Below are 17,124 nucleotides of genomic sequence, written 5' to 3'. Positions count from 1 at the left end.
TGACAAGTTGTCAGATTAGATTTGTTGTTAAACTAAATGAAGGTGAAAAGGATGGCAGTGATAAAAAGTACAAACAAGAAAATAAAAGTGATAGTTAAAAGGGAATGTGGATTGAGGAAGGTTACGTTATTATGCCAATTACGTAAAAAAGAATTTTGGGATATAAAAACTACAATCAGATTTGCCTAAAAACATGGGGCGTGGTCTCTAGTATTGCTTTTGATTACTCCGTATTGGTATTCTTGGTGGGTTAGAATATTTTAGCATCCACAAGGTTGCAGCCATTTAAATTGAGTTTGAATAGTGACATTGGTCAATTTAAATACTAAATTTAGGCCAAAAAAAAGAGCCTAAAGATTAGGTTGAATGCAAACTTTAATTGTCACCGTTGATTTGCATGGGAAGCTTTGGGGCGCAATAGTAGGCTGTCAAAATTGTGAGAATATGGGGATTAAACTGAAGTAGTTTATTGAATTTGTTAGAGTAATGATTATGTCGTTTACAATAATTGCAACGTGGAAGAAATTTATTAGTGAGTTTTTCCCCCTTCTAAGTAACAAAGGGGTATTTTAGGATTTTTGAGAACAAATTTAGCATATTAGGTCTATATTGTTACTAAAATGCTAATCATAGGGGAGGTAAATGTAATTTTTTAAACTAGAGAGGAACTTTTTAAAATAATCAGAAACCTCAGAGAGGTTTCTGAAATTATCTCTACTTTCTATCGCCTCGCAATTTAACCGCATACATAAATTTCTATGATATAGGGCAGATTTAACCAAAATTTAGAGATAAATCAAAGAGAATAAATTTAAGAGGTTGAATAGATAATATAATTGCTTTAGAACACAACATCAATGATTAGGAAGTGTCCACAACTTCCGGTGCAGGTGAGGTTACTATTTTCCTTAAACTTTTAGGGAGTAGGGCACACTACAATAATTCTCGTCTTGTTTCAATATTCTGCCTTTCAAATTTGTAAGCTGCACATTAAATCTGGAACTGATATCATCTTACCATAAATGTCAAATCCAGCTCTGTAATTAGTCCTTTTTTGCGGAAAGCAAAGCGCATCCTTGTCCCCTAATAGTTATTGGAAGTTCCAGCGGTGCATTTGGTGATTCCATCCCAGCATCGCAAAAGAAATACAGAACAGGATTGATTGTCGACTGACGTCCCATGACATTGACAAAAAGATCACTACTTCGACTTCTACCCACGATAACAAGCTCTTCCATGGATGTAGGATGAACTGGGGCCTTAGAGCATGGTCCAACACCTTATTAGTCGACAATTGCATAATGGGAAGGTGAATGGCGAAACCACTATAAAAAGTGTGAAAAGCCAAATGCCTTCGAAATCTAATTTGTTGGTATATATTCATCATTAGGTAATTGTGAAGTCTCAACTGATTTGACTCTTAAATCTTTTTTATTTCTCATCCCTCCTCTTTATAAGGTTTAGAGTCTTTCTTGAAATTGTGAAGTCTCTGCTGATTTGATTCTTAAATCCTTTCTTCTGGCATTCCTCTTTATAAGGCTTTGAATTTTTTCTTGAATTAAAAAAAATACAAATTGTCAAAGTAATGTTCAACCTTTTTAAGTAGGTGCATGTTGTCAGATCATGCTCAACAGCCAATTTACCACAGCTTAAATAGTCTTGGTGCATGCAGTTATACCGTTTGCCTCTTGGGATGATTCATTCAGTACCATAACTAATTTTTTTTAGCGTTATCATTAACTTCAAATTCCATTAATTAAAGTCTCCACTAATCATTTGGTGTTCCGGGGATATGCTTCTCCTTTCTATGCATGTGATTTAGACGTCGATACTTAATGGATAAATTATTTTTATATGCATGTCACATATATAAAATTTAACGTTAAAAGTCAAAGTAAGGTAATGTAATATATATTTAGACTTGTAAGTACACACACTGTTTATATAGAAAGATTAATTCATACTTTATTAATTGGGAAGTTTTTTTTTTCTATAATAACTTTGGAGATACAAAAGTAAATTCTCACAAGAACACGAATGCTTCGATTGAAGCATTCGTGTTTCTCTTTTTATTTAATGGAAACAAATTTCCTTTTTCTTGGAGAAAAGAAGAACTTAATTTTTTTTTTCAAAAAAGAATTCTGTACAGAAATATTTGTTCCCCGGTTTCGTACTCACATCAGCCGGCATTGGGGGATATTCTGTAGCAAGCTAGGGGAGACCCTTTTGAAGTGCATGCCATCCAAGCTAAGCCTATAGGGAAATCGTCACATCAAATAAAAAGAAATGGGAAAGCAGCAAGATTACATCTTCCCTGTGGTTCTGGGTGGGATGCAGAACATGTTCTTTGCTGTCCATTGTCTTCCCAACGTTAAGTACTTTTTATGGTGATTGCTCCCCACATGATCAGTAAAAAGAACTTTTCCCTCTCAACTGCATTTTGTGATCATCGGTGACTTGGATGCAACTGTCCACGGCTAATTCCTTGGCTACTTGCTGCCGAAGTTATCTTTCTCAAAATCAATTGTGTTATTTTGGTGTTCATAAAGTGTATTTTGGGAAAAACTTTTAGGGGGAAAAAATGGCAATTCAAACATTTGATGAAAAAGAACCCAAGTCAAGTGAAGTGGAACCAGGGGCGGATTTAAGGTGTGCCTCCAGTGCCCCTTAAATTCCTATAATACTTATACAATTTTGACATAATTTTAAGTGTGTTCCTAGAGTTTTTTTTAGAAAAGATATGAAAGAATGGGTCACAAAATTTAGTTTAGTTACTTATATTGAGAAAAATATACTTCATGAAATTCAAAATGAGAAAGTTATAAACCGTTATCAAAATATGAAAACTCGTCGTAAGCAATTGTAAATAGTTTAGTTTGTTTTTGAAATAAAATTATTATTACATTAATAATTTTGAGTTTGTCTTTTTATGTTTTTCATGGAATATACGTATCATTTGTACTTGTTGGTGAATTTTTTTTTTTTTTTTTGCTTAAAAAACTAGAAAAAAAGTAGATAAAAAATTTTAATATTATTTTTGCTCCCACTAAGATTTTTTTCTAGCTCCGCCACTGAGTGGAATTCATGATTGAGAAGCTCAATTACCCAAAACAGGATACAACACGATAGTAGAAAATCTTTTTATATTCGTACATAGAAGCCACTGTTTGAGTTACCTTCTAGTTGTCTAAAAACATGTCACGAAATTTGTGTCAAAATGGTTTGAAATTAGATTAATGGCCAATCTTATTGTGGACTGAGTAGCTGTTATATTTTTTTTTAAAATTTTTTTAGTGGAAGAGCGGTGAGATTTAATAAGTGGAGAGGAGAAAAATGGATTTAAATACAGAATCTTCAAATCTTGAAGTTAAAAATTTGGCCACTAAATCAAGGCATCATCAGCACTGCTTAAGTATTTGTTAATAAAGTACTTAGACATGCACAACGGCAAGCTTTAGTTTCATTTGATGGAATTTTCATATTTATGAAGCTCATTAATATATTAAATTTCTCCTTGCTGTCTACGCAGATCGCATGAAGGGTGGCAATCTATCAAATCCATCCTTGACATTCTAAAAATATTAAATATTGTTTGGACGGTATTAATGTTGGTAGGAATGTTTCTTCTGAGATCTGAAATCCCTTTTCTTTTTATTTGTTGCACGAAGCTGAGATCTCAAATCTTATCTTGAAATCCAAATATGGGGCAATTAATTTTCTGAACATAAATAATGTTTAGGGCCAAATAGGGTGGACCGACGTCATTTTGTAGCCGATCATGTACCAAGCATGTTGCTATCAAGCCCCAACCAAAGTTTCTGAATCAGGACTCATAAGTGAATCAAATAAAGTTTCTGGTTCACAATTGAATCGGTTCAATCTCAGGTCAAAGACTAATTTATTTTCTATTTTAATATTAAATAATTTGGATATTATTGACATATATATTCAAAAAAGGACAAAATTAGTTGGAACCAGTTCAATAGTCTATTTTTATCAATTTTGTCAAGTTCAATTTATTTGTGTGATCTAATTTAATCAATTCAATTGATTTTTTGAGTCTAATAGATAATCAAACCAATTCAATGATTGCTTCACCCGTCAAATCGACCGGTCCAATTTGATTTTGAAAACATTGGCCCAGCTAATCAACCCAACCCCGCCTTTCCACGACATCATGTAGATTATGAATGTCTTGGATTTTTATTTTTTGTTTAAATATAAACTTGTTTTCTTTTTTTTTTTTCGCTGGAGACTCTAAACATAATAATTCTAAAGCAAAAAGTGAAAAATTTGAAAATCGAACCATCAACTCAGGGGAGTAGGGTTTCGGGAACAGATAACTTGCTTTCTACCACTAAAAGAGAATCAAAAGGAAAAGTTAGCGTACACTGACGGGAATACAATTTCCCAAGTGAAAGATATGGGTTAATTAAAGTTTGTGCCCTTGAAGGTGACCCTTATAACATTTTTTTTCCCTTAACTTCAACTATATATAATTTGCCTTCTTCATTGATCAATCAAACATTAATGAGCAATTTTTCATTTCAAATTATGACAAAATGATATTAATGCTCATACATAATGGTTGTAGAATAATCATGTTATACTTTAAGTCATAATATGGAGCATCTTATTGGAAAAATATGGAATTAGATGATATAAAAAATTAAAACATTTAAAGATGATGAAATACCAAAAAGTTGAAAATTTGTGCTGCGGGGTAAAAAACAAATTTAAAATCCCTCAAAGTTTCTACAAAAATTTCCCATCTCTTCTCTTCCTTCCTTTAAATTATAAACTGATTAGTCTTGATAATTTTCATTTGCCTTGTAACTTTCGCAAGATTTTCACGAGTCTAAAAGATGCAAACTGCTATTTTTATGCCACAATCGTATTATATTTTATTTGATTCCACAATAGTTGGGAAAAAAATTTTGAGACTCTTTATACATGTTTCTCACAACATTTTTATTTTTCCGTCACGTTTTTATCATGTATAAATCACATTATAAAAAGTGTCACATTAAAAAAAAATTCTCAAGTAATTTACATACTAAGTGCACAAAATTAATATTTTATTTCACCTAAAGTAAGCATTACTTTTAGTATTGAGATAAACGCATTAAATCACTTAAATTTTTTTTTTTTACAAAATTATTAATTTTTTTCCTAAAAGGTCGAATAAATGGTGTAGTTGTGTTTAAATAGATTTGGCAACTGTTAAAAAAAAATAGTCATTCACTAGATTATAGTTGCTATATGTGTTCAAGAATTAGCTAAGGGTATTTTGATCATGCAAAATATTATAATTTCATCTTAACACCATCAACAAGTTAACCACAAGATATATATATATATATATATATATATGGCTTTTTTGGGGGGGGGGGTGCAGGAGGGGCAAAGTTTAATTAGCCCGAAAGATATTGTACATGGTACGGTGGAGCTTGCTAGTTTACATTTGTTTGGATTTCAAGAGTGTCTATTTTGAAGGATTCATTGCTTTTAAAAAGAAAGATATGAATGGACTTGAGAATTTTGGAGCAACGGATTCTTTACGCACGCCCTTTAGTTTACCCTCCTGGGTACATACTCCAATAATTTTAATTAGCTTGAACTTGAATCATGGAAAATTCTGCTTATACTCTTCCACTTAAACAATAATTTTTGAGGGCTGGTTGCAAGACTTTTTCATGTTCTGGCATTTTGAGTGGAACAAGTTTGGATTGTTGAGTTTTTCAAAAACTAGTTTTTCAAATACTATATAAAATTTTTAGAAAGTACTCTAAAACATACTCTAAAAAGTAGTCTAAATTTTTTTAATATTTAAAAAATATCCCAAAATGTATTCTAAAAACTCTTCTACTCTTAAATATTCCAAAATATTTTCTAAAAAAATTTCAAAATATACTATAAAAACTTTGCTACAGCAAAATTTTTTAAAAATACCTTCAAATATAGCTAACCCAAACGGGCCTTTAAAACTCTAAAGCATAATGAGAAAGCATACTAATGGTTGAACCTTCTTTTTTTTTTCACTAATGTTGTGAGGGGAAAAGACTACCTACACGGGCCTAAGCTTAACAACCACGGAATTGTTTTTCTTCAATGAACGTACGAACTTTTAAACACGTCTCTGTCCTGGGAAAAGACTTTTGACAAGCAAAATTACAGTTTTTAAAAAAAGTTTACTTATATGGTTAACCGAAGTGATGATACTTTTCCATGTACTAAAACGCTTTCCACATGAAACTCTTGTTTCTACTGCTCTGTGAAAACGTTTCGCGTCTGCCCAAATAAACCTTGAAGCCATTCTTAGAACAGTCAGAAAGGTTTATTATTATTATTATGAATGTAGTTAGTGTGTTATCATAGTTACTTTATTTTTTTTTATTTTCTCATTTCATGGACGCGAATACGTTCCTCTCTTCTGGCCCATTTTCTAGTATTTTAGCGAAACCATTGGCTTTTAAAGATGTTTTTGAAACGGCTAACTAAGAAAGAACTGTACATGGGTTATACATTAAATATTTTCAATTCATACCAGAAATAATAAAAATGACAAGCACGTCTCACCTATCTAATGACAACCACAGATACAAGTTGACTAATTTTCTAGTTTTTGGATGATTAATTTGGCGTTGTGGTAATTTACTTTTATTACTGTTTCAACAATCCAATCCACTGTTATAAATAGTCGGAATAACTAAACCCTTTTCCTCACACACACTTTCACAGAACGTCTAGTACACTTCTTTTTGGGTACCATAAAGGTTGAGTAGGGATACGCCTAATCTCCTAAGATTCTATCAAATGGCTTTTAAATAAGGAGGGATCTTTTTCAACGTAGAAATGTGAGTCGAATTTGAACTCTGTTCGTCACGCTGAGGATCACAACTCCCTTCCGCCTTGTCCAACCACCACCATTGGTGTCTAGTATACTTTTCAGAAATGAACACCACCACAAGCTTGTAGTTTTCATTTGGGACCGGGAGTTTTCCTAGTGAGACTTTTAGGTCTTCATTTCCTCTCCGATCCAATTTATGTACATGTCCGGATAGAGGGTTGAAAGAATTGTGTATTTACAGGGTATATCATATACTTAAAGCATCCCTAACAAAAAAAAAAAAAAAAAGAAGGAAGAAAAGAAAATAAAGCACGGAACCTAATCTTCTTGATTACTTTATAAACTTCCACCGTAAGTAGGTATTAGGTAAGATAGGGCATATCTGATAAGCATTTTAACTTTTTCTCCTCAAATGAGTGTTGAGGCCTTGGTAATACTGCTTAAATTGTCAAAAGATGAGGATTTTGATTAGTTTCGTATCAAGTGTTAGGTTTAACCTAATTTGTGTCCAAAGTTTGTAAAATTTCAAATTAAAGGGAAAATTTTTGGTCTGGGCAAATCCAGCTTTAGTTTCGTTCCTACTCAAGCTTGTCCTCCAGACTAGGTTTTGACATTTTAAGTCACAGCCTTTGTTTTGGTAGGAATGAGGACAAAGAGGGATGGATCATTTACAAGAAAGAACGGAGGTTAGTAGCTAGGTAACCTCTAATCTACGCACCACCAAAGCAATTATTAAGGCATTATTTGAACCGAATTTGTAGATATATATCCTGTAACATCGCATTACTGTTATAAATGGGCTTTGGTACGGCAGTACAGGTTTACTTCTTTCTCAATCTGATGAAATGTGTCAAGGGTTTAAGGATTAGGCTAGCCATCGTAAGGTTTCGCAAAGCTGAAACAAGTCCGCAACAGCTTTTATAAACTCGGAAAAAAACTTGTTTACATTCAACCAACATTTTTTTTTTATAGCGAAAGAGGGAGGTCTCAAATATGAAAATTTTCACGTATGCTTCCTCCGTCCGTGCCACTCAACTCATCCCTTCCCCCATTCAACCAATATTTGTTCGCTCATATGTAACGCGTAAAATTTATTACACTAATATCAAATATTTTGTCTAGGTTTGCATTGGTGGTCCAAATCCCCCCATCAATCTTCTCAACTGGTCATGCAATTCCGTCTTTGGCTAGTCAATCAACATAATCAATTATTTGAAAATTGCCATTATAGGCATTTTTGTATACCAAAAAAATCAAACAAGTGCCAATTATCATCCAAGTTGAGTGTGTAGAAGATTGTTTGGAATAATTCTTTGAAAACAAAATATTGTAATATTTTCTTAATGTGATGTATGTAAGATAAAAAGGTGATTAAAAATGTAACAAATTTTTAGAAATAATACACTATCCAAACAAATCTGAGTCAAGCTGCCTTGGGAAAAGTACATTGTCCAAAGCGATGATGAAATTCTATCTTTATCCTTTATTATGTTCACGACTACTTCCTCGTTATCAAATCATAAATAAGATAACATTTTTATCTTTTCATACAAGCAAAAAAAAAAAAAAAAACTCAATAAGGGTGCCATAAAAAAATTCTGCATTTCATGTTATGTATTATGTGTAAAATTATTTGGTGTAATATAATTCCTCTTTGTCCACACCAAAAACCAACAAAGAAAAAAGCAAACTGGATGGGCATTGTACTACTAGATCAAGATAGACACAAGAGCAAGCCATGTGTGGATTGATACATGGCACGCGGCTTTATTATTTTGTTCAATCACTTTTCATAGGACGACTGGCATTTTAGATAAACCACTCATGCCGTGTTCAAATCAATCAAATCTTCATCGTTCGTGAACCATGAAGCAATATGGCTACAAGTGAAATTGGCAAGACATACTAAAACTCGAGAATAGACACTTAGAATTTCTCCAAAAAAAAAAAAGAAGAAGAAGAAGAAGAAACCCTTAGAATGTCGGTCACTGGGGACTACTTGGTGCTTTTATACCTACTAGAAAGTTACGTACATTTGATTCTTCAAAATTGAGAAATGCAGTTAAAAAGAAGTTGGAACAAGAACATGATGGTGCTTATTGCACTGGGATAGAACCACCATACCATTTGTCAGGGGGACAGAAACAAAGAGTAAAGGACAACTATAGATTGCTTTTTATGTTTCTTGATTGCACATTTAACCTCTTATCGGTATATATGTTTCTCGTGTCCCCATTAAAAGTCAATCGTCACATTAATAACAAGACAAGCATAACGTACAATTCTAGTGCAAAAGGGATAATTGGTTAAATTGCTTTTCCTACGACAGATTGATTGCCTCTTTGCTTTTCAAATTAACTGGTTACACTTACATTGGCAAAACTTAGTTACTGTAGGGGCTAAAAAGAAAAGTTGCTAAGTATATGTTCCATTTTCTCATGTCACCCCAAACTAGAATATTTTTTTATTCCCCAACAAACTATATATAACATTTAGACGTGCCAAAGCGCATCTAGATTAGATTAAAGGCGTGAACTTGGACATACTAAAATGTGAATCGTGAAGTTTGAACCATCGTCGTACAATTTTTTAAATCTTTTTTGATGATCAACTTGCCATTAAGGCTTTACTAAGTTAATTGGTAACCAATTTCACACAAATTATGCTTCATACATACAAATATAGGGTGGTGAATCCTAATATTGCTGATCTCGAGTTCTCTTTAAACGAGTGTTTCTCCCCTATGCTTTAAATTCAGCTTGAGATAAAAAAGAATGGTATATTTGTGTGTCTTCTGTAGCATTATTTCTCAAAAAAGCTTAAAAAAAAGGATAGAAAATGGCAAATTGTTGAACAAATAAGAAAAAAAGAAAGAGATAGAAAATGACAAGGGAGAGAAAGAGAATGGTAAGGGATAAAATCAAGCAAGCTGCAAGCTCAGCAAGGGGACATAACAGTCATTTTCATCCCACACATTTTAAGGTTCACATTTCTTTCTCTGTGCCTCACACCACACACATACACGCACAACTGAAAACGACTGCAAGTAACCTGTGGTCTACCCGTAGATATCTCTTATGCACAGCACCCCATTTTAACTATTTATTAGAAGTAATAATACTTAACTCTCTCTCTCTCTCTCTCTCTGTCTGCGGATAAATATATGAATATATACATATATATATTTTTATTTCGTTTCAATTATTTTATTATGTTTCACAAATTTTAACTTTTTAAAAATAGTAATTTAACTATGATATTTATATTTTTTTAATTTTATCTTCATAAATTTAAAATTTAAATTTTAATGATAATATTAAAGAGGGAGATTATATTGAAATGAAAGATTAAAAAATAATTTGATTTTTTCTTGACAAACATTTTAAAATATTCTAAAATGATACTTCCAGTGGAACCAAAGGAGTATATATATATATATATAAATGATACACCGACTCAGAAGCCAACCATAACTCCTCTCTCTTTGCCAGATTTCTTTCTTCCTTCTTTCCATTCTTACTTCTTGGGTGGTCTTCTTTGTCATCATCATAACAATTCAAGCATCAATAATACAAATGGTGGATTATGAGATAGTCTGTTCCATGTGCGGCGATGTTGGCTTCCCGGAAAAGCTCTTCCGCTGCAACAAGTGCCGCAACCGCTTCCAACACTCGTATGCTCCGCCACCAACCCCACTCGCTGCCATCCCCAATTCTTTAGCAAATAGTTTTGGCCTCCCACACACACACGTATTACTCCAATCACACCCCTTAAGAGCCCATCCAGAAATTTCTACACTTATGTGTGTAATACACGTGTGTGTGTCCTGATGGGCTCTTCAAGGGGTGTGATTAGTGATTATTGATTAGTATGGTCATTTTAGTATGCATGCATGTTTATAGATTAGAATTTCCATAATCCTTGCTGATTATCGAGGCATACCCACGTTTCAGCCCTACCTTAGTTAAACAAAAATAGTACTACTCCGACTGCACAGCTCACGACCTTAACCACCGCCCGCTCAAGGGAACATCCAAGGCTCTCTGATTAGTCTAACAAATCACCCCATCAAAACGATTATGATTAGCATGATAGTTGACTTGAGCGGGATCATTCTAATTTGTTTTTTTTTTAACAACAATCTAGTTGGTTAAATTGGTTCTATGGTTACCGTGAGAATCCCCGTGTGTGTTTATTTTTACTTTTTTTTTCCAGAAAAAAAAAAAATTTTTTAGTGAGTCTTTGCTAATTGGATTGTTTTGGCCCAAAAAAAAAATTTTTTTACAGGTATTGCAGCAACTACTATCGTGAATCATCAGAGCCAACAGAAGTATGTGATTGGTGTAAAAGTGAGGAAAGGAATAGTGGTCGGCACGGTGGCTCATCGTCGAGGAAATCTTCGGCCGGAAATGATGGGGGGATGAACAGCAGATCAGATTACTCAGGCGAGAGAGTCAAGCAGCACGATCGCCAAGAGGGCTCTGAAAGAGGAGGAAAAAATCCCAGCGGCACGCCTTCCCCCCGCCCCGGAACTCGCAGGTACAAGCTTCTCAAGGATGTAATGTGCTAAGTCATGTCGAGAAAGAAACCAAGAAAGATGCCAAACGGGCCTTGTGTTAATATCACTAGTCATATAGTTTTTCAAGTTCTTATTCTAATAAGAAAGAGCTTAATCAACTGAGTTTTTTCTGGCTTTCTTTTCCCCTTATTAATAAGCTGTTGAAAACACTCGCGTTAATCATATGGTTCGTTCTTCCTATAAACTGATTAAAGCTGCAGTTCACAGTGCACAAAGTCAGGAATTCGATTTTTTTTTTTTTTTATTCTTCTTGATAACTCCAATACCAAACATTTTTGTCAAATATTTCATGCAAGCTTTATTAATAAGAGGTTGATAGTTGTCTATCGTAAGCGATACCAACAGGTACAGCGAAAGTATGGTAAATTGGACAGTGGTTCCAGTGGAGAGATTTTAACTCGTACAAAGTTATGATGGCATTTGGGTGCTGACCTAGATTTCTTTAAATGGTAGGGTTTGTGTGTGTGGGGCGTGGGGGGTTTGTCTTTGGCCCAAATTGGGGCTATAGGTGGAAGTTGCACCCTCTCTCATTTGCTTTGCCTTAATTTGTTGAGTCTCTTAAGGAGAATTGAATGCGCTTGGATTCCTTTATGCCAAAGAATTCATAGTACCTAAAGCTGGTAACTTTTTTCCAGATTCATTGAAGGTATTTATGAGACCCCCACAATTATTGTTTCCTCGGTTACCATAAATGGACCAAAAAAAAAAAGTCGAAACTAATTCCCACCACAAATCCAAATTCTAATCCCCCACTGCTCTCTTCCTGTTTATTAATCAAGCACAAAAATTAGGTTCAATCTACTTATTTTTTTCCCTCCTCACCCTATAACGAAGAAAATAAATTGAATAGGAGCTAGCTAGCTAATTAACCAATTAATATCAGTCTCTGCTTGGTCCATCATCCTAGCTAGCTGCTGCCTCATCCGATGTCCTGTTTGACCCTTGACTCTATGATCTTGAAAGTACATCAGACGAAACAGTCTCCTCCTCCACCACCACCGCCACCACTACTACTACCTGTTTTGTCCGTTTATGAAACCAACTCCAACAACGGAGAGACTAAGACTATGGAGTCTTCAATTGACTTTTTAACCACGTTTCCTTTCCTAACGACCGTAGCCTTTTTACGTTTTAACATATTCTGCCAGTTTTCCCCTTCCCTACAATTGTTACCATTTACTTAGGCGTCGCCCCACACTTGCCTTCATTTTCTCATCATTACGCGGAAATGGATTGGTATGGCATATCCATGTGAAGGTGAATAGGTTATTTGAAGAGCAAGGAAACTCTCATGGAAGCAGGATTTTTTTACGTCATCTCATCTATCTACCTTAACAATGCTTCTTTTTGTTCCCTCGCAAAGTAACCATCATATATCATCCAGTTGAAGTCACATGGATAGACAGGCATATGTGGTTGCTTGGCTTTGCAAGTTCACTTCTTCCCACCTCTTCTTTCCGACTCGCAAGCAAAGCAGCAGCCAACATGTGGAACTGTGCAGCAAGTTCTACTGGCTGCTAGCACACAATTCATGATCATGGATCCACATGCAGTTATCAGTCTAGCTAACCCTTCACGTATTCGAGATAATATATGTTTATTCTGGCCTTCATCGACTTGTCTGCTAGGGTCTGTGCATGGTTGCAAATTTGGTCTAAATCTTTTCCTTGATTCGTTGGCAGAGTATAACTTTGTCGATCCACAACTAATTGCTTTCTTAATCCATGCGTTATTCTTTTTGTTGTGCATCTTCGTGAAACTGATGGTGGTGGTGGTGGGAGATGTAGGTCTGGTTATTCGGACAAAACGTTATGTCACCTTCCATCTACCACTACCACGTTTTGTTTAGCCTCATCATACAAAAGTCGGTTGCTGCTTACGTGTTTCTCTTGTTTGTATGTAGTAACAAGCCTGTCTCTTGAAACGAAGAAACATGTTTTAATTTGGAGAACACCAAGAATATTTAATATATCCCATGCTTCACGCCAAACTGCACAATGCCAAACAGTTTTAAGGTTGCAATTCTATCAGATGGGATATACATATACATATATATATATATATATATATATATATACACACACCACATTTCTACTAGTAAATTTTGATATTCTTTATAGTTTGTCAGTTGTGATGTCCTATTAATCTGTTGGGGTGTACACTTATCTTCTTTTCATCGACTCCACTGCAACTTAATTCTTTAAGAACTTGTGATTTATACAAGGACGTGGCAATATTTCACCATGCACCACGCTCGCAGCTATTAAGCCTATGCTATTCAGGCCCCAAATTCGTCATGTCATCACCTTAGGCGACATTCAACTTTTTCCTTGGAGGAGGACATTTCAGTTCTGGTGGATCAACCCTTGCAATGTGGACGTATTTAAGTTCGCTGTTATGCTGGACCTTGCAAGTTCAAGACCGGAAGGATGCTCCGCAACACAACTTGAATGTTATGTCATCCATGGTGGTGGTGCGAAGCCTCTTGTTATATCTCACGAGCTAAATTTTTATGGTCTCCAGCGTTACTTCTTGAGGCAAACCTGACAATCTTTAATTAGCATGGCATTATTCGGTTGTGCAAAATGAACAAATTTTTTGAGGGGTGCTTTAAGGCACCATTTGGGTTGAACTGTTGAAGGAAAGGAAGAGAGAGGAAAAGAAAGGATACCAATGGAGAAAAAGGGAAGCAGAATAGAGAAAAGTGGCTTACATTCATCTTATTTGGATCAAGTATGGTAGGAAAAGAAAGGAAATGCTGAGTTTTTATTTGGATTGAAAAAGGAAAAGAGGAAACATATTGATACATCAAAGAAGATAGAGGAAAAATGATCTTTTGATCTTTTATAAAAATATAAATTATTTTAATTCATTTAATTTTATTTTCCTTCAAGCAGAAATCATAACTCAACAAAATAACTCGACTCTTCCCCTCCCTATCCTTTCTTTTCCCTCCTCAAAAATCAATTCAAACAACAAAAATCAAATCACTCCAATTTCTGTCGTCTTCTTTTCCTTCCATTCCCTTAATCCAAACCGTGCCTAAAAGGCACAGTACTTTTTTTTTTTTTGTTAAAGAATTCATTTTTCTTATAGACATCTAACGGATATTTATTAATACAGTTAACCTATCGCTTCCATGGACATACTCATATTTATTTACTTCACTTTTCATTCAGCCATGTCATTTGATAACGCTTAAGCTGTTTCAGAACATCCGATGACCAATTCGACAAATCCATTTACTAAGAAATACTTGCACGAACCGACAATAAAAAGGACAACTGTCTCGGAGCAAAAATAATAATTTTCAATAACTAATAGAAATCTTGGAATGCGTGCTGCTGGTACCCGCAAATTATGACATTGGTACAACAGCCATCACAGGAAGGTTCAAAAAAAAAAAAAAAAAAAAAAAGCGCTATCACAGGAGATTATAATACTGATTTTTGTTTACATTGAATTCTTTATAGACGTCCGTTTGCATCAGATTCTTAATTTCGTCATATTTGAAAAAAACAGTATGGATACTAAGAGCTACCATTTTATTCATAAAAATGAAGTAATCTCACGCAGAATATCACGTTAAGTTCAATGATTTCAACGGATAATCCGGATCAACTTATCATTTTTAGTAATGGTTCATGAAACTATCATACTTCTACGCCAGAATCTCTTTGGGGTTCCTTAATTGGTCTTATCCCTCATATTACTGATTGGCATGCTTTGAGTTATCTCTCTCTTAATCTCCTTTGGATGTTTAACTCCGTAAAAGTACATCCTTTTCGAGAAAAGATTTTTCTTTTCTTTTATAAGGAATGTTCGCCTAGATTCAGCTTCGGTTACTACCACGACATGTTTTCGAAATCATAAAAACAGGAGTCTTTACCGATCCTGTCAACACAATCTCCACATCAATAGCTAGATTCGAATACTCAATTTTCTATAAAAAGATAATTATTGCTTAATAACTGAATCAACTTATATTAACATTGCGAAAAGAAATCGAGATCGCAGAAATCACCCAAAATCATCTAACAAGATGCTAACGTCTTCAAAGGATAACTACATTGATGCTCGAGGTTAAATCTCTAACCTCAATAACGCCTCCCCTCCTCCTCCAAAAAAAAAAAAAAAAAAAAAAAAACTAAAAAGTAACGTGATGGAGACACATAAGCTTCAGCATTTGGACCTCAAATCAATTATTCATTATTGAAAGCAAGGGTTTAACGGATACAATCAGAAATGTACAGCGTCCTACTCGGCTTCGTGGTTATGCTACTCCCCATAGACTTTATAGGCTGTGGGGCAATACCTTAGTACAATTGCATGGCTTGTAATTGGGGGGGTTAGTTGCAATCTTTAACGCATTCAAAGAATTATGTGGTTGAAAATGGCGGATGTTGACTCACAGCTCATCACACGTGGAGATCTCTCTGGTTGACATCTGGATGCCACTAGGACGAAAGTTGTCAACTTTGCGATGCACATATTTCTATTCTAGATTAGTGTTTAACGCACGATGATAGTGATGTTGGGGTGCACAATGATGGATCACCTCACTTTCAGACCCTAATTATAATTACTTGGAGTACTAAATACCTTCCATGGATACAATTAACAAACATGTACTGGTATTAGTTTAATATATTTAATTTCTCACTGTCTTTTAAGTTTTGGATGACGACTTGGCGATTACATCGATGATAACTATGTTCTCGAGACATTAAACTAATTTGCTAGTCAAGATCCTACTTGATTAAAGTAAAAACTATAATAGTCAAGATAGTAACTGTGGGTTATCTTGCTTAACTTTTTGTTTGCATACCCTCCAAAGTCCAATAAATCTCTTAACACAGTAAGAAAAGTTTTCTAACAAGAAAATGATAAATAAGTGTTGGTTTTTCCTTTGGAGGTATGCAACATATCTCTCCTATCTTCTCATAATGTCCAACTTTGCGCCGAGAAATTTTAAAAATTATATAAGTTTTGAATTCAAATTTTCCTTTCTATTTCCTGCTTTTTAGATTGGGAAATTTGCCAAATTGGTCCCTAACATTTACCAAAAACACTTTTTTAGTTCCTAACATATAAAATCAGCCAAAATTGTCCTTCACATTTAAATTGTGATCCAATTTGGTCCTAATGCTCGTTTTTGCTCCTTTCTCCGGCTAAAAATAGCACGCCCCTCTAACGTGGTCATATTTTCAAGAGCAAAATTGGAAAACACAAATCCCAGATCCACTGGGGACGATCCCTGACCTCACGATCTTTATCTTGCTTCGACTCTCTAAGGACAGGATCACCACAACGGTGACTGAGTTCACCTGAACAGAAGCATATTTGGAGGTGATCAGAAGAGGTGCCGCGTGTCGCTGGTGGAGGCGCGAGGAGAGAGAAGAGGGAGTGAAGTAAGGTGAGGTGAGGTACGCGACGCGCGCCAGTGGCGTCGAGCAGTGGCGGCGGCTGCTTCTCGTGGATGGGGGCTGCGGCGGCTGCTTCTCGTGGATGCGGGCTGCGGCGTCGGGGCAGGCGGAGGATGAAAGAGAGCCGCGCAGTGGCGACGCGCTGACCAGCGGGCGGCGTGCGCTGGGGTCGCGGGTGAGCGGGTGGAAGGATGTGGTCAACTAGAGAGAGAGACGAGAGCAGTGCGCAGGGCAGCGGAGCAGAGATCGCGTGACAGTAGAGAGAGGCA

The 17,124-nt window shown here is 35.2% G+C and overlaps 1 protein-coding gene across 1 annotated transcript; it reads left to right on the top strand.

Moving 5' to 3' along the window:
• The first annotated feature begins 10,324 nt into the window (after positions 1 to 10,324).
• LOC113763172 lies at positions 10,325 to 11,628 on the top strand. Its single transcript, XM_027306907.1, has 2 exons — positions 10,325 to 10,523; positions 11,138 to 11,628. The coding sequence occupies exons 1-2, from the start codon at positions 10,426 to 10,428 to the stop codon at positions 11,418 to 11,420; spliced, it is 381 nt and encodes a 126-aa protein (XP_027162708.1). The 5' UTR covers positions 10,325 to 10,425; the 3' UTR covers positions 11,421 to 11,628.
• Positions 11,629 to 17,124: the final 5,496 nt, after the last annotated feature.

The sequence above is a fragment of the Coffea eugenioides genome, chromosome 2, assembly GCF_003713205.1.
Source record: "Coffea eugenioides isolate CCC68of chromosome 2, Ceug_1.0, whole genome shotgun sequence".
NCBI lineage: Eukaryota > Viridiplantae > Streptophyta > Magnoliopsida > Gentianales > Rubiaceae > Coffea > Coffea eugenioides.
The sequence above is the reverse complement of the archived record's forward strand: the minus strand, read 5'-3'. Positions and strand labels throughout refer to the sequence as shown.